The sequence below is a fragment of the Strongylocentrotus purpuratus genome, unplaced genomic scaffold (assembly GCF_000002235.5).
Source record: "Strongylocentrotus purpuratus isolate Spur 01 unplaced genomic scaffold, Spur_5.0 spur5_scaffold_13, whole genome shotgun sequence".
NCBI classification, from domain to species: Eukaryota; Metazoa; Echinodermata; class Echinoidea; order Camarodonta; family Strongylocentrotidae; genus Strongylocentrotus; species Strongylocentrotus purpuratus.
In genome coordinates, this window is record NW_022145598.1 from 21,951,680 (window position 1) to 21,973,230 (window position 21,551).

The window sequence follows — 21,551 nt, forward strand, 5'->3', positions numbered from 1 at the left end:
ACAATGTAATGTGTCCCCTCATTTTGTAATAGTTAATTTACCCATTCACATAATGGAACTACCTGCCCGATGAAGCCAGTGGCCTGTGACCCCTGAGCACTCAACATCGTGTGGGAGTCAGTTCGTGGTCAAATTCTTTTATGAGACAAATACAAGCAAACGTTTCCATATGGGAAAGAAACATTTGGGATGTAAATTGTTTTTGATCATTGCTTACAGTTTGTGGGTGGTAGATTTAAAAAAAAAATGTGATTATGATATAAAAAGATTAAAACCGTTTTAGATATTCCACCATACTATATGGAAATGTTGCTAGCATGGCAAGAGACAAGAAATTTAAGATATTTGGAGGGTTATATTAATCCAATTATTTTTAATAATCGGAATATATGTATAAATGGAAAAACTATATTTGATAGATACTTGTTTGAAAGAGGGATTGTTCAATGAAAGTGATGCCTACAGCATGTATTATGTTGGGATTAGCAGAGTGACATAATTAATTGAACGTATCAAATGAAATGCATTGCCAATGCTTTTGTAGAAGCAAAGTCACACACGCACACACATACGCGCGCACACATGTTCGTTGATATTTGATATTCGATATTTGATATGTGTGGCATGATTACATTTGGAAGTGATGTTATTTGGATCTGCAAAAACCGATTTCAAACCCAAATCCCAACTGTTTTATTTAACATCACATAAGCAACTTTGGCGCAAGTCGATTTTTGCACTGTTGCAAACAATGCCTCCTGTTCATCCAAGCGTGAACACATACTACACAAAAGTGACACCTAATGATTTGAGATAAAACAATCTTTCATAAGATATACAACCATTTACTGTTCATAGATGATTTTTAAAATAATTATCAATTTTCTAGGTGTAAACTTTTTTTGGACTCACATTGTATAGTCAGCTTTTGCACACACGAATAGTCAATACACTTATAATACACAAATGCACACAATTATGCCAATGTGGCTGATCGGCAAGTTTGACAGTAGACTAACAATATATTTTTTTTAATTATTCTTTTGAACATTTGTATAGTCAGCTTTTGCACACACGAATAGTCAATACACTTATAATACACAAATGCACACAATTATGCCAATATGGCTGATCGGCAAGTTTGACAGTAGACTAACAATATAATTTTTTTAATTATTCTTTTGGACATCGGTAAGTTGAAAAAAAATTGTATTTTACTGCTATTTAGGTGTCGTCAATTGTCACTAAAGTACCGATTATGAATGCAATCAGTCTAGTTTTGTACAGTGGTGTTTGAAATGTTGAGAATCAATAGCACAGCAAATAATACTCAGCCAGGATAGTAATGCAGCTATGTGATTGTAAATAAGGTTAAGTGATTGTAAATAAGGTTAAGTTTTTCTGCCAACCTCCTCCCTGCTAACGCTTTACTCGACATTAATTTTGCCCTACTTAAATTATGGTATTATTGTTTGGGGTAATACAAACGATTCTTATCTTCATAGAATACTACTTCTACAAAAAAAAGGCTATGCGTGTTATTTGTAACACTTCCTGGAGATCCCATACTGATGTTTTATTTGTTGAAAAAAATGTGTTGAAAATAAATTATTTATATCGTCATAGCCTCGGTCAGTTTATGTACCAGTAATAATACGCTACCCTCAGTCTTCAATTTAATATTCATCAAAAATAAAACTATACCCAAATACCCTACGCGCCAATCTGACGAATTCTATCTGCCATTAACTAGAACTTTACTTGCTAAATCCATATTCACTTACGCAGGCCCGAAGCTATGGACTATTCTTGATGTTAGCATCAAGAATGCCCCCAGCTTAAATTCTTTTAAATTCAAATTTAAAAAATCTTTTTGCCTGATTATCAAGCGTTAGCTCTCCCTCATTAAATTTATTTCACTCAATAAAATACTTTTTTTATATTGTGATTCATTTCGTACTGGCCATCCGTATTCCAATCGGTCCGTGTTGTGTTGTGTGTGTTATAGGTAAGAATACTGCCCTCTCTCGTTCCTTGTCTCTCTTCTTTCCATGTCCCTTTCACTCCTTCTTTGTTATGTTAATTTGGTTTATGTATTTGTGCGTTCCTTTATTATTGAGATACTATTTTTGCAACTATAAGTTATAGGGGCTGCAATCTACAAGCCCAGCTTTTCAGCAGTCTCCTCCATGACCGACCTGTTTTATATGCCTGTTGTACAATGTGGACCAATTACAAATATATTGTTAAGTTTCACTGTTTTACTATGTACAATGCAATCCATTGTGCTTTATTCATGTTGTTGGAAATTGAAAAAAACGAAATGAAATGAAAACAAATTTGTGGATATAAACAATGAACACAAATAAGAGGGGAACACATGCATACAGATACAAGAGAAACAAAATTAAACTACTTTAAACAACCTCTGCCGACTGTGACAACAAGCCCCAGGGGTCTGAGCCATATAGAAATATGTTTTCCAGACACCCTCTATACGAGGATTTCTTTTGAAGCCAAAATACACCCTCAATGAGGATTTCGCGTGTTTTTTCCCCCGAACTCACACCCTAAACGGGTATTTCACAAAAGTGTACTCCTAAACAAGTATTGTAAAAGTGTAACCCCGGCCTTGAGCATTTTGAACGGCGCGATATAGGGATTACCATTTAAGTTGTAAACAATGTACAAAATATACACAAATCAAATTGCGCTTCAGATGTAAAATTCACAATGTAAACATCTATTCCAGTATAGAAGCAATATCATCTACTTTTCCACTTCCAAATGGCATTGGATTTAATGCACAGCCACCATAATGTCCTTGGCTTCGAAAAAATGATTACATTTCGGGGTCGTCGTAAACCCCGGTCGTAAACAAGCAATTATTCACATGCTGGTACGGAAATTATAGTGGTTTCTTGACATTGGCAAGCTTCCGTTACCGAAGGTTATAGATAACCAGCTTTAAATTCGGAGTCGGGATCTAGAAAAATACCCCAAAACGCGTACAGCAGTATTTTGAAAACTACCCTTTTTCTTGAAAATTGACGTTTTTTAACCAATTGACAATCATATATAAACACCTCTTTATACGCATTTTCTTGGTCACGCATGCTTACAGTATTCATATTTGACTGAGACCCCTGAACCACTGCAGGGGTCCGTTTCATAAAACTTGTTATCTATAACAAATGCTAAATTTCTATGACAAATTTGGTCTCAGCCAATCAGATGCGGCCATGATTTCAGTAGCTTATAACAGTAGCTTGTAACTTGTTATTGATATCAAGTTTTATGAAACAGGGCCCTGAACTTCCACAAATCTGAGGTGAACCTTGTACTGCTTTGCAATGGGTTAACCGACATTTTAACAATCATATTTTCTGAAGTGTCAGTCAATTCTCTGAATAAACTTGAAAATTAAATTTCTTACAACAGCTTGACATACAGGTATATTCACATATAGGTATTCGTAAGAGCATCCTCATAGCATCATTAAAGGCTACCGTGAGCTTCTTTATAGGCATACTGCTCTTTTTATACCAGCTTTATACCAACTCAAAAGATGTGTAGTATAAACGGTGTACAATAAGCTCGAACTAATTCAACCTTGACTTTACGATAGCACATATGAAACTCTCTGCACGATGTGTTACCCTGTGCATAATGTTTACGAAACTGTCTATAAATATCTCTATCATCACAAAGATCCTCATTTAAATAATGACCTACGTACTTAGCCTCTTTACAATTAAGTTTAGCCCCACACAAATAAAATTTTTGAAATATCAACTTACAATGTTCTTTACAATTCACAATCATAACGTGATTCTTTTTCGCATTACATTTAACATAATTTTCTATACCAAACTGAGAACAAACATTTAGCGAGCTCTGTAAACAGATGATGGACTAAAAATAACAAGATCATCAAAATGATTAACTTTGGTACTACCAACAGAACAGCCAGTACCACAGTTATTCAATTTTACAGATAAATCATCCAAATACAAATTAAATAAGTATGGAGACAAATATACCTCCTTGCAAAACACCATTCCCAACATGAAATGTGCCAGAGAGACAGTTACCCCCATCTCACCGGGTCTATTCGCTATTCGTTATTCGTAAGGACCGTTAATCATAAGGACCGCTATTCATAACGTGAGATGAGGGTCGCTATTCATAATTCATATTGAGTGTCATTAATCATAAGGACCGCTATTCATAATACGAAATTGGGGTCGCTATTTTATAATACGAGTAGAGGGTCGCTATTCATAATTTACATTAGGGGTCACTACTCATAAGGACCGCTATTCATAATACTAAATGAGGGTCGCTACTCGTACTCAGTGGCTGCCGGGCTCACGATCAATTGGGCAAAAAGAATTTCCATTTTCGGTTTAATAAAATTTGGAGTGGACTAAAAGATTATTATTATTATTAGGTGGTCTGTTGAAAACAGATCACCTATTGTTTTCGTCAGAATTTTCTTTCTTTATTATTTATTTATTCTTTATTTTTTATTTATTGTTCCCACTTTTTTGTTAACAGGATAACTCAAGATCGGTTCGATCAATTTCCTTCAATTTCGGCACAGTCATAGGTCATTGTCATGAGACGTGACAGTAACATTTTCAAGGTCATCAAATCTTCATGACGTCATCCAGGCGCCATTTTGTGTTTTTTTTTGGTACTTTTTACTCATGATCATATCTTCTTAACGGAAAATCATTTCTCATTCATATTTATCATGATTAAGGTCAATGTCCGTCCGGTCAATTTCAGGTCAAAAAATGCGCGCGCATGCGTACGTCCGCGTGTCAGCGCGCGCGCAAAAAATAAAAATGCTCCAAATCGTTTAAAATTAATTTTGCATACGTTTAAGGCCATTTTAAACGTTTCGCAAAAAAAAGCTCGCACGCGCGTGCGCGCGCGTTTTCGCGCGTACTGGTATTTGCCCACATAAAATCGCAAAATTTTCTCTGTCATCATATTGGCATTTTTTTCCAAGCATTTTGATACCTTGTTCACCTTTTTCTGCCCATTAATAACGGAATGAGCGTCCGTTTAAGATAATGTCCGTGCGTGCGAGCTCTTGTAATACATAGCATACATGGGCAAAAATATGCCTATACAAAATCCATTGTAGCGCTTTAGGATGCAAGATGAACCCAATTTTGTTTTCATATTTTGATAGAGTATGAATTGGAGATATGATCCCATGTCTCATTTGACCCTCAATTGACTCATGACGTCATCATAATGGCCTCCGAATTCAAAATTTCAATTTGCATATTATGACGTCATCATATTTTTGGAAAATTGATTGTATCTTTGTAAATATTGATCAATTTTCATCCAAATTTTGATATGTTTTAGCTTGGACAATTCTCTACAGATGCATTGACCACAAATTTCATTTAGACGAAAGCATCATGGCGTATTTTTGCGATTAAAGGAGGCATGTCAATTTTTTACATTTTGCGTGTATTCTCTAAGGGACATGACTTTTTCTGAAAACTGGATTCTACATTCCCTTCTTTCACGAGCAATATCTCCGTCGTTTTAGCTTCGTTTTCGCTGAGCATCGAGTATGTTGTAGCTGAGACAATAAGCTTTAACGAGTGTGCCATTTATTTCTCGATCAGATGCCGGGATCATGCTCATATTTCACTTGCAAAGTGGGATTTGAGAATTTCATTTTCCGTTTACGTGTAATCGCTATGGGATATGTTTTGGTATATCGGTAACGCACTTGACTTCGGACCTCGAGATCCCTGGTTCGAGTCCGGGAGTCTCCAACAATTTTTTTTCTTCATTTTTTTTTCTTTTTTGACTTTTCAATGATCATAAAATTGAAAACAGACCACCTAATTCGTCCCCATGACGAATTAAATTTCTAGTTTATTTATTCATTTATTTATTATTATATATTTTTCTTATTTCTAACCACTTTTTTGTTGGCAAGATAACTTGGAAATGGCTCGATCAAATGCCTTGAAATTTGGCACACATATGTATAGGCATATGTACAAAGCACAATAACGTTTTCAACATTATCCTTCACTGATGACGTCATCTAGGCGCCATTTTGTAAAATTTTACGAAAATCAACTCATGATCATATCTTCATAACCAAAAGGTATTTCTCATTCATATTTATTATGATCAAGGTCAATATCCGTCCGGTCAATTTCAGGTCAAATAACGCGCGCGTGCGCGTACGTCCGCGCGTAAATGCGCGCGCAAAATTTTAAAATGCTCAAAATCGTCTCAAAATCATTTTGCATACGTTTTAGGCCATTCTAAGCATTTTATAAAAAGTTGCTCACACGCGCATGCGCGCGCGTTTTCGCGCGTAAAACTTTTACACAACATAGAATCGCCATTTTTTTTCTTTCATAATATTCCACATATTTTTACAAACAAATTGATACCATGTTTGTCTCTTAATGACTATTAATAACGGAATGATCGACCGTTTAACATAAATTTCAGTGCGCGCGAGCTCCCGAATACATAGCATATATGGGCAAAAACATGCCTATACAAAATCCATTGTAGCTCTTTAGGCTGCAAGGTGACCCCAATTTTGTTTTCATATTTTGATAGAAAATAAATTGGAGATATGATTTCATGTTTCATTTGACCCTCAATTAACTCATGACGTCATCATAATGACCTCCGAACTCAAAATTTCAATTTGCATATTATGATGTCAGCATATTTTTTTTAAATTGACTGTATCTCTAAAAATATTGATCAATTTTCTTCCAAATTTTGATATGTTCTACCTGAGACAATGTTCTACAAATATGGCTGCCATAAATTTTCATTTTGACAAAGGCATCAGGACGTATTTGTGCGATTAAAGGAGGCATGTCAATTTTTCACTTTTTGCGTGTATTCTCTAAGGGACATGAGTTTTTCTCGAAACTGGATTCTACATTTCCGTCTTTCGCGAGCAATATCTCTGTCGTTTTAGCTTTGTTTACGCTGAACTTCGAGTATGTTGTAGCTGAGACAATACGCTATCTCAAATGTGCCCTTTATTTTGTCTTAAATTTTAGTTGGACCAGCCCACCTATACTTGTTTCAAACAAGTATTACAAATCTAGTATATTTTTCTTATTTCTAACCACTTTTTTGTTGGCAAGATAACTTGGAAATGGCTCTATCAAATGCCTAGAAATTTGGCACACATATGTATAGGCATATGTACAAAGCACAATAACGTTTTCAACATTGACCTTCACTGATGACGTCATCTAGGCGCCATTTTGTAAAATTTTACGAAAAACAACTCTTGATCATATCTTCATAACCAAAAGGTATTTCTCATTCATATTTATCATGATCAAGGTCAATATCTGTCCGGTCAATAAAAAGTCAAATAACGCGCGCGTGCGCGTACGTCCGCGCGTCAATGCGCGCGCAAAATTTTGAAATGCTCAAAATCATCTCAAAATCATTTTGCATACGTTTTAGGCCATTCTAAGCATTTTATAAAAAATTGCGCACACGCGCATGCGCGTGCTTTTTCGCGCGTAAAACTTTTGCACAACATTGAATTGCCTTTTTTTTTCTTTCATAATATTCCACATATATTTACAAACAAATTGATACCACGTTTGTTTCTTTATGACTATTAATAACGGATTGATCGACCGTTTAACAAAAATTTCCGTGCGCGCGAGCTCTTGTAATACATAGCAAATATGGGCAAAAACATGCCTATACAAAATCCATTGTAGCTCTTAAGGATGCAAGGTGACCCCAATTTGTTTTCATATTTTAATAGAGTATGATTCGGAGATATTGTTTCATGTCTCATTTGACCCTCAATTAACTCATGACGTCATCACAATGGCCTCCGAACTCAAAATTCCAATTTGCATATTATGACGTCAGCATATTTATGGAAAATTGATTGTATCTCTGTAAATATTGATCGAATTTCTTCCAAATTTTGATATGTTTTAGCTGAAACAATTTGTAACAAATGCTGTATTTCACGATATTTCATTTTGACAAAAGCATCATGACGTATTTTTGCAATTAAAGGAGGCATGTCAATTTTTCTAATTTTGCGTGTATTCTCTATGGGACATGACTTTTTCTCAAAACTTGATTCTACATTCCCGTCTTTCGCGAGCAATATCTACGTCGTTTTAGGTTCATTTACGCTGAACTTCGAGTATGTTGTAGCTGAGACAAAAAGCCATCTCAAATGTATCCTTCATTTTGTCTCAATTTTGTGTTGGATCAGCCCACCTATACTTGTTCCAAACAAGTATTACAAATCTAGTTTTACTTTGTAAACTCTAGGTAATTCAGCCCTTTGGCTACCTTGTGGATTTTTGAAAATAAATACCATTTCAATTCGATATTATTCACCATCAACATCATCATCTTCGTCATCAAAGGCATAGATTGCGTTATGACCTCTGCGAATCAAGCCTATTATAATGAGGCCTGACGTCGAGCTGTGTCAGTGACTTGTGGGGTCTGTGACGCGCAATGTGATGGTCAATGGTACAAAAAATAATTGCTAAATCAACAATTCACACACTAGTACTGCGATAAATTTCTGGCGTATAGACTAAACTCCTCGAGAGGTTCCAAACTTACGCATCGTGTACAAGATGCATTATATCACATCCATACCCCCTTCTCCCACAGCATGTCTCTGCAATCCTTGCTTCAATGGAGGGTCATGCCATGAAACCTTTGAAGGATTTGCTTGTTCATGTCCAGACGGATATAGCGGCAACAGTTGCGAAACATGTAAGTTCCTTTTCTTTTCATTCCCTGAATCAGGAACTTTCCATGCAGGGGCATAGGCTTCTTTGTGTGTGTGTGTGTGTGTGTGTGTGCGTGTTTGCGTGTGTCTGTGTGTGTGTGCGTGCGTGTGTGTGTGGGGATGGGTCCTACGAAATCTGCCAGCAAGCCAAAAGGATGCTCTTATTAAATCTTAGTTTTCAGACAGAATTGTCTTAAAGAATATTAAAGGTGGTGTTTGGAGAGGACGTTCGCCTGGATAATAAATACCTCTGGTCACTGAGTTTCCAGCCCGCATACTGAAATAAGCACCATCCATAACAATTGTCAACGAGAGTATTCCTATCCTAATCGTCACTGTTCTCATTGATATATTACAGACTTTTAGATTTGCCTTAATAGGACTCACACCTAGCAGTCCACGTTCTCATCGTGCAAATCTAAAAGTCCCTATTAATACCCGAATACATGCACCCATCCAGAACAATGACAATAGTGCGCCATACCGGTATAATAGGGTAGTATATTCAAGAAGGTAAAATTGGGTAGTTTATGTTTAACCAAGAAGAACTACAGGTCGCAAGTGGACCATTGAGATAAAAAAAAAAATTGCTCTTCGATTTAAAACCACTATATGAAGTACACTTCGACTTCTTCTTTATACGCTACATCTTATTTTCTTTAATTCAGTTTCTGTGATCCTATCTGTAAGTTTCTATGGATCTGATCATAGTACCAGCGAAGGGAGTGTGGGCTTCACCAGCCATGATTCTCCATCCCAAGTTAAACTATTTACAAATGAGGCCTGGTCCATGAATACGTCCCATCTGGTCTGCCAGCACCTTGGGTATAGTCGGGGAGCCTATGCTACACTGAGCGGCAATGTGTACAACACTACTGATTCCAACGCCAGTCTAGAGTACGGTGCTATACGGTGTGATCAGGATGCGAGGAACATATCAGAATGCTGGTACGAATCCAGACCAAGGGATGGTGTAAGCAGTGATATGATCATTGCAGTGGTTTGCTGTACATGTGAGTATTATGCTTCATAGCTGATGCACACGAGGCGTTATATTCGGATTGTGTCACTTGCTATCCGAATCACACCTTCTCCTCCTCCACCTTCTTCTTCCTCTTATCCTTCATCATCATCATCATCATTCTTCATCATCTTCTTTTCCTTTTTCGAATCTTCTTTTTTTATAAACCGGATCCTATCTACATGTACATAGAAAAAGATTTCTCTCTCTTTTCAAAACGCGTTTTGTTAATTCGTTTCAGGTTTCCTGATTGAGTATTGCTTTAATATCGAACAAGCCCATTTTTACTGCATCTAGCAGCTCTACAGTCTTTTCAGTTGTTTAACTGTCGAAGTTGCAATATATACTTTGTTAAAGTTCGTTCGACATGAAACTGACTTTATTGATTTACGATAAGTATATAACTTAACAAATATATTTGCATATCTTGGTGAGCCCCTCAACTTCCGTATATCACTTTAATTGTATAATTCATTCATGTATTCTGTCCAATTACAAACAGTACATTGTTAATTGGTGTTACACAAAATGTAAAGAAATATTTGGCATGATATTATTCTCCACACAATGTGCGTACAGCTCTTGTATGCGGACCTAAAGGGGAGTCTCTGGGGATTAGTTCCGGCATTATTCCCGATTCGGCCATTACTAAATCAAGTTGTGATGCATCGCTTGATTGTGACTGCACCGCAGGGCGCCTACACTCCAACGCGACCTGGATACCGGCTACAAACGACTACACCAGCCCTTGGATTCAGATCTCTTTGGAATCTTTGCACTTGGTCACCGGGTTTGTCACCCAGAGTCACCATTCCTTGGATAAGGGTATTACTTCGTATACAATATCATTCAGTTTGGATACCGACACCTGGCTACCCTACAGGGATGTTTACACGTATTCTAATTCTACGGTAGGCGAATATTAATTAAGTTGAAGTTGGATGGGGGGGGGGGTTGACAATATTGTAAAGACTTTCGAGAAATCAGCACACGGGCAACAATCTTAACACCGGCCCTATTGTAAGTTCCTGCAGAAATCGTCTTTGAATTACGTAATAGTCCACGTAATGTTCACACACTGGAATAGGTGATTTATCTGCATGGCCATTGAATTATCTAGTACTGACTGTTCGAAAATCTCTGCGTCCGATTTTGTTTTTCTTTCATTTCACGGATGATTAACCGTTTTTGAAATTCTTTACCTGCTTTAAAGTAGATATTCATTGATTTTAAAAACTAACTTTATTTTCATTATTGCAAAGTTGAAACTTTGACCCCACAAGGTTATCAAACTTCAATGCTCGGAAACATTCGAAGTAGTGATTATTATAAATTACAAAACGCTTAAATACAGAGCTCTCCGAACGCTAGGCTGCTGAGATGTGTGACATCACAGGATGGACATGATTTGCACAAGCAGACGATGTCCCATGACATCTCACACATTTTCAGTGCCTGTTTTTTCAACTTCTCTTGAGTTCTTTCTCTTACTTCACTACCGTCAGGCTAAATGTATAATCTATGGCCTCACTCCAAACCCCGCGGTTGGTTTAATTTTAATGACAAATTCAGCGATACAAAAATAAAGGGATCTGTCGCTTGTAAACAAAATCAGACGCCATTGTATTTTCAGCTGCACACACCGCGGTATGTTTGGCGTTTCAAGAGTGAACAAATGCCGTCCTTAATATCATTCCGGGGGGTTTTCAATTTGAAAGTCGGGTTTCTTTGATTGTTAATTAACCCCTATCCTGTGTATTTACAAACAAAATATTTTAGTTATCAGAATCGGTTTCATATCATCTTTTGAATGGTTTGAAATGCCATCACATTATATACACTAAACTCATTATAATTTGAGGAATAATAGCTTTGCAATTATGTTTATTCTTTATGGGATATCGTCTGCTAGGGCAGTATTGGTGTATTATGTGACGCCATTAAAACGTCGTTATTTTTCTGGCGAATCTCTCATATATCCCAGATGCTATGGAGGTGGTCTTATTTGTATTTTTATAAATCACACCATGTGTAGTTGACCTAAAACTTGTACGATGGCCATTGTTAGCTTACCAGTTTCTAGTGATGCATTAGTTGACATATTTGTGATTTTCTTCGAATGTCCACTTTAAAAAAAAATCCAAGGTGGTAGTCCGGTTGAAGAGTTGATTAGCCCATAAATACTGAATTGAAAATATGTTTTTAATATTCAAATATGAACACTCTGGTGTTTTACTTCACTTATAGACTTTTAATTTGCACGTTATCGTTTCCTTCTAGACCACCTTACAAAATTAATCAATCCAAACATTTCTTCCAAATGCAAGAATCAAAAGGGCCAATTAGGATTTATTCATTTATGGTAGCATTTGCTGTAATCCGTGGTTTGTTGAACAAACCATAGTTCATAATTCCATTTAAAGTCGTTTTTAAGACACCGTAGATTCGGGAGTCAGAAGAAGCAAGTTTAAAATCGCTAACTTTTTCGGTCTTCAAAGATACCGTATTACGCTACTTGACAGAATACAGAAGTAGAAGTCACAGCAGTTGCCGAGAGACGAATCATTTACTTGTGGCTCCAGATTGTTGACTAGGAAATTTGTATACAATAAAATATCCTGTTTCAAGTGGCAATCTGAGTAGTTATAGCAGTGAGTACCGGGACGGCCATAGGTTTTGTACACGAATTTTTTCGTACTTATACTATTTCTAATTGACTCGTGTACATTAACTTTGACATAGTCTATTTTCGAGTAAAAACGGACTTATAACACGCGTGTCTATGGGGTTTTGACGAGGTCCTGACTTTTTGAATTTAATTAGGGATTTGTCATTTTGGACTTGTAAATTTTTTCGATAAAAACTGACTTATAACACGCGTGTCAATGGGATTGTGACTTTATGAATTTTACTTAGTGATTTTCTCTGTTGGACTTAGTTTTTTTTCAAGCAAAAAGTGAATTACAACACGTGTTTCTATGTGAATTTTGACATTTTGAATTTTACTTAGAGATCTTTAGGAATTATTGACGTTTTGAATAGTGGATAGGTATTTTATTTGTGGAACTGACTTTTAACACGAGTGTCTATGTAATTTTGACTTTTTGACTTTCTTTCTACCGGGATAATTTGTGTTTTACTTTCTAAGGAACGTTTACAACGCCGTTGTATAGGTTGGATCAATATCTATTGTTCGATCAACTAAATAAAGGAACGTGTATTTACCCTTCTTCTCCCCTTGCAAACGAGAAAGAAAACAAGGTCATTAAAAGGGATTAAGCGACAAATAATGATTGTGATTCAAATTGATGCGAACATTTTTTTGAATAAGCACTGCTATTCACCCGAATCTTCTTTGTAAAAACAACTTTTACAAATCTCAGCCATGCTTACTGAGTTGAGACGTTCCATTCAATGTAAAACATATTGACTTTGTATAGGTCTAGTTTCTTTTGTATTTGAATTACCTCTTTTCAACAATAGAACCGTTGTTTCTTATTGATCGTGTATTGAGTTTATGAACCTCTCAACAGCCTTTCGACAAATGAAGCTCGTTTTATTCCGCCCTGTTCGTACCGTCGAGTTCTTTGGACTTTCACACAACACTTTGATACTTATAGTTCAGGGTTATGTTTGGACTCTCTCAAAACATCATCAAAATAGATTTGAATACACAGATAACAATTGCAATTTAGTCATGTTACTAGAGAACAGAGATAAAATATACAAAACATTTTTAACTAGAGAAATAGAACCCAAGTCACATTATTGTATTTTTTCATCGGTAAACAAAAAGTTAACACAATTGTACAGCAAACATACACGCCGTAAATCCGTAGTTTAACGTCGTAACATGCCGTAACGCCGTATATAACGCCGTAACGCCGTATCGTTATATCCACAACGCATTTGACGGATCATTCATCTCTATGCTAAATCACCAAGTTTTCTAGAGCACCCACTCTCTTGTTGAGGTTTAACACTCTATTATTAACTCCGTAACTCTATTTCATACTTTCACCATCTCGACTCTATTTCAATCTCGACTCTATTTCCATACTTTCAACATCTCGACTCTATTTCACACTTTCACCATTTCGACTCTATTTCACACGTTCACCATCTCGACTTTATTCCATACTTTCATTAATCTCGACTCTATTTCCATACTTTCACCATCTCGACTCTATTTCCATACTTTCAACATCTCGACTCTATTTCATACTTTCACCATCTCGACTCTATTCATTCTGGACATACTTTGTATGTTGTACGACTATTGTGACGTAGAATACACACATCCATGAAATAAAACACTATGTAGTACATAATTATATTTTACTTTATTTTACTATATTTGTTTCCGTTTCAATGTGGACAACTTTATGCAAAACCAGGGCCCCGTCTTACAAAGAGTTACGATCGATCCAAATCAATCGTAAATCCTCCAATCAATCGCAAGTTTGCAGTCTCCTATCTCTTATGTACATAGTTACGATTGATATCAATCGCAAATAAGTTACGATTGATATCAACTCTTTGTAAGACGGGGCCCTGATTTGAATACAAAGATAAGAATTGCTATTTAGTCATGTTACTAGGGAACAGAGATAAAATATACAAAACATTTCTAACTAGAGAAATAGAACCCAAGTCAGATTATTGTATTACTTCATCGTGAATATGTAAAAACTGTTAACATAATTGTACAACAAACAATTAGTGTTTATAAATAAATATCTTTAAAACATAAAACACAATAGAAAGTGTTTTTTTTTCTCAGAAAGGTTGATTGATGTACAACATGTTGAAATAGAGTAAATTTGTCATCTATTATTAGGGTTGTCTACGAAGTGTTCTTTTTCAGGGTGATGTCAAGCCTTAGTTGTCGCTTCCATCTGCACCCTCCGTCTCCGTCTCTTCTTCACTATCATCGTCATTCTCATCCTGATACTGGAATAACCCCTCGAATTGTGCACCGTGTCTTGCTAAGACTCTTTTCACGGCTTTCCGAAGATTCATGCCATTTTCTACTTTTTCCGTGAGATCAGACATAATTTCATCATTGATGTCAGCGCTTCCAAGGTACACATTCTGCTGCAAGAAGTTGGAGTAAAGATCGAAAAAGCTGCGTTTGACAGCCCATAGAACTTTCACGTGAGCCTTTTCTTTAGCTTCTTCTTCATCCATACCATCGGAGATATATTTTTGATATTTTTCGTCCCTGAGGTCCTCGGTGTTTGCCATGGCCTGTTCTAACCATTCTTGATAAGCAGGGTTGTCCTCAGGTTCTTTCATGTCAGGTGTCTCTGACTTTGACGATTCATCCTCTCCTTCACTTTCTGAATCACTTGTTTCAGATTCATCGCTAGATTCTACAACTCTTTGCTTTTTAGAGGGTGGTTCGGAGTAATCATCTTCACTAGTTTCTTCACCAGCGTTGGAATTTTCAGTCTCGTACCCATGGTCTTTCATATCAGGATGTACATTCTGTGCGTGCCTCTTCATGTCGAACTTGCGACTATAGGTCTTATCGCATAGTGAAAAAGCGTAACGCTTGGACATATCGAAAGTGTTCGTGTTGACTCGTTGATGTTTAACTCGGATTTGATTCAAAGAAAATTGAATCTGTATAATTATAGTTTTTCATTTGATATATTTTGTTATTTGATACGTAACGCCGTAGATAACGTCGTAAATCCGTAATGTAACGCCGTAAATCCGCAGTTAAGCGCCGTAACATTCCGTAACACCGCAATGTAACGCCACAACGCCGTATCGTATTATACACAACGCATTTGACGGATCATTCAGCTTTATGCTTCATCACCAACTTTTCTAGAGCACCCACTCTCTATTTATGGTCTAACATTCTATTATTAACTATTATTCATCTCAGCTTCATGATCAATCATTATTTTTTTTTAGAACATCCAGTCTATTGCATCTCCCCTGTATACACCTTCCTCCTCCTCCGAGAAGAAAAAAGAAAACTTCGAGAATAATTATGTAACATCCAGTCAATGGTGATAACATCCAGTCAATGGTGATAACACAAACTATGGACAATGAACTTGTGGTTCAAATAAGGACGTATGACAATATTTGGGAATCTCAAAGGTACAAATTAATTTGTACCATTCAACAAAGTCAACTCGATAGGTTAAATGCACGGTTAAACTAACTGATCATGCTGAAGGAAAGAATGGAAAAGAAGAAGAAGTAAGTCACATTTGCTTTATAGCAACAGGAATAAAGACATAATTATCTACTCACATGTAATACCGTAAAATCTCTGTTACATAATTATTCTCGAAGTTTTCTTTTTTCTTCTCGGAGGAGAAGGAGGAAGGGGTATACAGGGGAGATGCAATAGACTGGATGTTCTAAAAAAGATAATGATTGATCATGAAGGCTCTTACACATTAACAGAAAAATGTTTGTTGGAAAAATTTGCAAGATGAGTACAATCAGTCCTTGCAGACGGGCATCTTTCCAGCTTCCCTCAAGTCCTCGCTCGTCATTCCCACACTGAAAAAACCCAGTTTAGAACCAGAGAGCCTCAATCACTACCGCCCCATATCTAATCTACCATTTCTTGGAAAAGTGATTGAACGTGTCGTCTGTAAGCAACTAATGTCATACCTTGATGGAAACTCTCTTCTGGCGTCTAGGCAGTCTGCCTACAGGCAGTATCACAGTGTGGAAACAGCCCTAGTAAGAGTCCAAAATGATCTTCTCCAAACTTTGGATAGCAGAAATGAAGCAATCCTTGTCTTATTGGACCTTACCTCCGCATTTGATACGGTCGACCATCATATTCTTCTAACTGGGCTGAAAGAAAGATTTGGTATCACAGGCATTGCTGCTGACTGGTTAGCGTCATATCTTTCCAATCGGCAACAGCGAGTGTTGGTTGATCAAGCAACATCTGATCCAATTAGTCTTCGATGGGGCGTCCCCCAAGGATCAGTAATTGGCCCGTTGCTATTTGTATGCTATACAACTCCAGTTCAACAGATAATTCATGCACATGGCCTGTCCTGCATGATGTATGCAGATGACACACAGCTGTACATCTCTATGAACTCCGATGACAGAAATCGAGCAATCAGAAAGCTTGATGTGTGTCTTAAGGAGGTCCGAACGTGGATGGGAGGTAACCATCTCTTCTTAAATGACAACAAGACGGAAGTATTACATGTATCATCTCACATGAAGAGCAACCAGGAACTGCCACCTTTCTGCTTTGGAGAAATCAAGCCCGCTGAAGCTGTCCGGGACCTAGGGGTAGTCATCGACAAACATCTATCTCTTCGTCGCCACATAAATTTGGTGTGTCGCAGAGCTTCGTTCGCCTTAAGAAGAATTGGTGGTATTCGCCATCTCCTTAACCAGAAGACAACAGAAATACTGATCCATGCGTTTGTCACATCACTGCTGGACAACTGTAACAGTCTTCTCTTCGGCGTTCCGGACAAAGACATTTCCAAACTCCAACGAATTCAGAACTCTGCCGCCCGTCTTGTATCTATGTCTAGTAAATACAATCACATCACTCCCATCTTAAAGGAGCTCCATTGGTTACCTATTCCCGCACGCATCCACTACAAAGTTATCCTGCTCACATTTAAAGCAATCCATGGCCTTGCTCCTACTTACCTATCCGAGTTGATAGCCCAATATCTACCAACCAGATCACTCAGATCTGCCTCGCAAAATCTGCTAGTAATAAATAGAAGCAGAACCAAAACTTTCGGTGACAGGTCATTTGAATGTGCTGCACCAACCCTTTGGAACTCTCTTCCTAGCACTCTACGTGCTCAATCAGACAAAGACATGTTCCAGAAAGAGCTCAAGACATATTTGTTTAACATTTCCTTTTAATTTTGTACTGGTTCCAAAGGGTTGGTGCAGCACATACCATCTTTGTGACTGACTGAATGCTGATGTTTTATTTATCTATTCATATTTATATTGTTGTATAATTATAATCATTTTCAAATATTACATGTATCACCTTTAATTTAAGCTATTTTCGATTTTTCTGATGTATAATGTATGCCTACTTGTAAGTTTTGATTATAATTATATGTAATTATTTCTATATATGTCTTTATTTCTATTGTCTTCTACATTTGTAAAGCGCATTGGTATTACCTTCGGTAATTAAATGCGCTATATAAGAGCTAACTATTATTATTATTATTATTACAACAAATTAAATAATAATAATAATAATAATAATAAACAATAATATTCACGATGAAGTTATACAATAATCTGACTTGGGTTCTATTTCTCTAGTTAGAAATGTTTTGTATATTTTATCTCTGTTCCCTAGTAACATGACTAAATAGCAATTCTTATCTTTGTATTCAAATCTGGTTTTGCATAAAGTTGTCCACATTGAAACGGAAACAAATATAGTAAAATAAAGTAAAATATAATTATGTACTACATAGTGTTTTATTTCATGGATGTGTGTATTCTACGTCACAATAGTCGTACAACATACAAAGTATGTCCAGAATGAATAGAGTCGAGATGTTGAAAGTATGAAATAGAGTCGAGATGGTGAAAGTATGAAATAGAGTCGAGATGTTGAAAGTATGGAAATAGAGTCGAGATGGTGAAAGTATGGAAATAGAGTCGAGATTAATGAAAGTATGGAATAAAGTCGAGATGGTGAACGTGTGAAATAGAGTCGAAATGGTGAAAGTGTGAAATAGAGTCGAGATGTTGAAAGTATGGAAATAGAGTCGAGATTGAAATAGAGTCGAGATGGTGAAAGTATGAAATAGAGTTACGGAGTTAATAATAGAGTGTTAAACCTCAACAAGAGAAGTGGGTGCTCTAGAAAACTTGGTGATTTAGCATAGAGATGAATGATCCGTCAAATGCGTTGTGGATATAACGATACGGCGTTACGGCGTTATATACGGCGTTACGGCATGTTACGACGCTAAACTACGGATTTACGGCGTGTATGTTTGCTGTACAATTGTGTTAACTTTTTGTTTACCGATGAAAAAATACAATAATGTGACTTGGGTTCTATTTCTCTAGTTAAAAATGTTTTGTATATTTTATCTCTGTTCTCTAGTAACATGACTAAATTGCAATTGTTATCTGTGTATTCAAATCTATTTGATGATGTTTTGAGAGAGTCCAAACATAACCCTGAACTATAAGTATCAAAGTGTTGTGTGAAAGTCCAAAGAACTCGACGGTACGAACAGGGCGGAATAAAACGAGCTTCATTTGTTGAAAGGCTGTTGAGAGGTTCATAAACTCAATACACGATCAATAAGAAACAACGGTTCTATTGTTGAAAAGAGGTAATTCAAATACAAAAGAAACTAGACCTATACAAAGTCAATATGTTTTACATTGAATGGAACGTCTCAACTCAGTAAGCATGGCTGAGATTTGTAAAAGTTGTTTTTACAAAGAAGATTCGGGTGAATAGCAGTGCTTATTCAAAAAAATATTCGCATCAATTTGAATCACAATCATTATTTGTCGCTTAATCCCTTTTAATGACCTTGTTTTCTTTCTCGTTTGCAAGGGGAGAAGAAGATATGTCACGTTAAAGACATCATAAAGATCAGTGTTGTATGCGTATATATTATATACACAGACCAGTAACAGCTATGTAGCTTGTAAATTTGTAAGAGGGAAAATGTTGATTGGAATGATAATGATGAAATAGCACATAATTGAGGAGTATCATAGGTACCAATTCAATGGATATTTGTATAAAAAAGAGCCCCCGTGGACAAAAAATTAATTTGAGCCCTGACTATAAGTATCAAAGTGTTGTGTGAAAGTCCAAAGAACTCGACGGTACGAACAGGGCGGAATAAAACGAGCTTCATTTGTCGAAAGGCTGTTGAGAGGTTCATAAACTCAATACACGATCAATAAGAAACACCGGTTCTATTGTTGAAAAGAGGTAATTCAAATACAAAAGAAACTAGACCTATACAAAGTCAATACCTTTTATACACATAGACTGCAATACGCTTCCCCGTGTTGCCATGCGAGGATCACAGTATGGGTAAATACACGTTCCTTTATTTAGTTGATCGAACAATAGATATTGATCCAACCTATACAACGGAGTTGTAAACGTTCCTTAGAAAGTAAAACACAAATTATCCCGGTAGAAAGAAAGTCAAAAAGTCAAAATTACATAGACACTCGTGTTAAAAGTCAGTTCCACAAATAAAATACCTATCCACTATTCAAAACGTCAATAATTCCTAAAGATCTCTAAGTAAAATTCAAAATGTCAAAATTCACATAGAAACACGTGTTGTAATTCACTTTTTGCTTGAAAAAAAACTAAGTCCAACAGAGAAAATCACTAAGTAAAATTCATAAAGTCACAATCCCATTGACACGCGTGTTATAAGTCAGTTTTTATCGAAAAAATTTACAAGTCCAAAATGACAAATCCCTAATTAAATTCAAAAAGTCAGGACCTCGTCAAAACCCCATAGACACGCGTGTTATAAGTCCGTTTTTACTCGAAAATAGACTATGTCAAAGTTAATGTACACGAGTCAATTAGAAATAGTATAAGTACGAAAAAATTCGTGTACAAAACCTATAGCCGTCCCGGTACTCACTGCTATAACTACTAATCTGGCACGGCGTGAACTGAGTCTCCTTATTATGATCCATCCCGGAACAACCCCTCTATGGATCATTATTGCAAAGCCGGGCAATATAATTCTTCACCATTATTTTCAAACTTGTGTCTCATTAAAAAAAAAAAATCCGTTTCGATGTCTTTTTCCATTTTGATAATCTGGTTGAAAACTTTGTCAGGTATTTCAAGGGAATTTTAGACATACGACCCCTGTTGAGCATTCCTTTCATCCCCCGTTGATGGCGCGCTTCATTAGACTTCACCCTCGCACGTACGTTGGGTCACCAAGTCTTCGTTTCGAGCTTATAGGTTATGGACCACTCGCTGATTACACAGGTAAAATAATGTTTGTTTTCTGTATTAACACTATTGTTGTCATATCCATTTACAGTGGCGTATCTAGGCATTACAGCGCCTGGAGCAAGCAATGAAATTGAGCCCTCTTCCAAAAGTATTTTCATTACTATACAAGCAAGCAAAGAGAGAAAAAATAGCACTTTCAATGTGGTGTAAAGATATTTAATTCGTCATATACAAATTGTCAGTGCTTCTCGTTGTCAAGAACCATTTTGTTTTTAGATTGTGTGATTTTTAAACGCTTTTTTTTAAAACATTTTTTTTCTTCAGTTTCCTGAATTATTTCTCATTCTGTTTGCAAATCCAACGTAGGCTTATATATATGTCTATAAAGCGTCCGTCTTTTCTACCGATGTCAGAAAACAAGGACATTTAAGAATCATGCTTTCGTCATTTTTTTTTGCTAAACAACCCCACACCTACCCGTTCTGTCCTCCCCTTTGGTTGTATCGGAGTCTTTGCGATTGTGTTCGATATTTATTTCCTGTGTACCCATTCTCAATATCGGTATCAAGTATATAGTAGTCCTTCTTTCTTGTTCTCTAAAGGAGATATCTACAAGCCGAATTTGAGATGTGCCCCACCTTTGGGGAAAAGATTAGGAGTGGCTAATAGCAGCATCATCCCCGATAGTTCATTTTCTTCAACCGCCATCTACGGATCCCAATATAGGGCTTACCATGCACGTCTTTTTGGAAATT

At 36.5% G+C, this 21,551-nt stretch overlaps 1 protein-coding gene across 1 annotated transcript; it reads left to right on the forward strand.

The window, feature by feature from the left end:
- Positions 1-9,472: 9,472 nt before the first annotated feature.
- Positions 9,473-10,759, forward strand: LOC115923227. The gene is made up of 2 exons (XM_030983615.1): positions 9,473-9,825; positions 10,413-10,759. The coding sequence occupies exons 1-2, from the start codon at positions 9,603-9,605 to the stop codon at positions 10,757-10,759; spliced, it is 570 nt and encodes a 189-aa protein (XP_030839475.1). The 5' UTR covers positions 9,473-9,602.
- The last annotated feature ends 10,792 nt before the right edge of the window (positions 10,760-21,551 follow it).

Coding starts and splice junctions, on each gene's coding strand:
- LOC115923227 (XM_030983615.1), top strand. CDS start 9,603: ATGAATACGTCCCATCTGGTCTGCCAGCACCTTGGGTATAGTCGGGGA. Junction 9,826..10,412: donor TGCAGTGGTTTGCTGTACAT/GTGAGTATTATG, acceptor ATGTGCGTACAG/CTCTTGTATGCGGACCTAAA.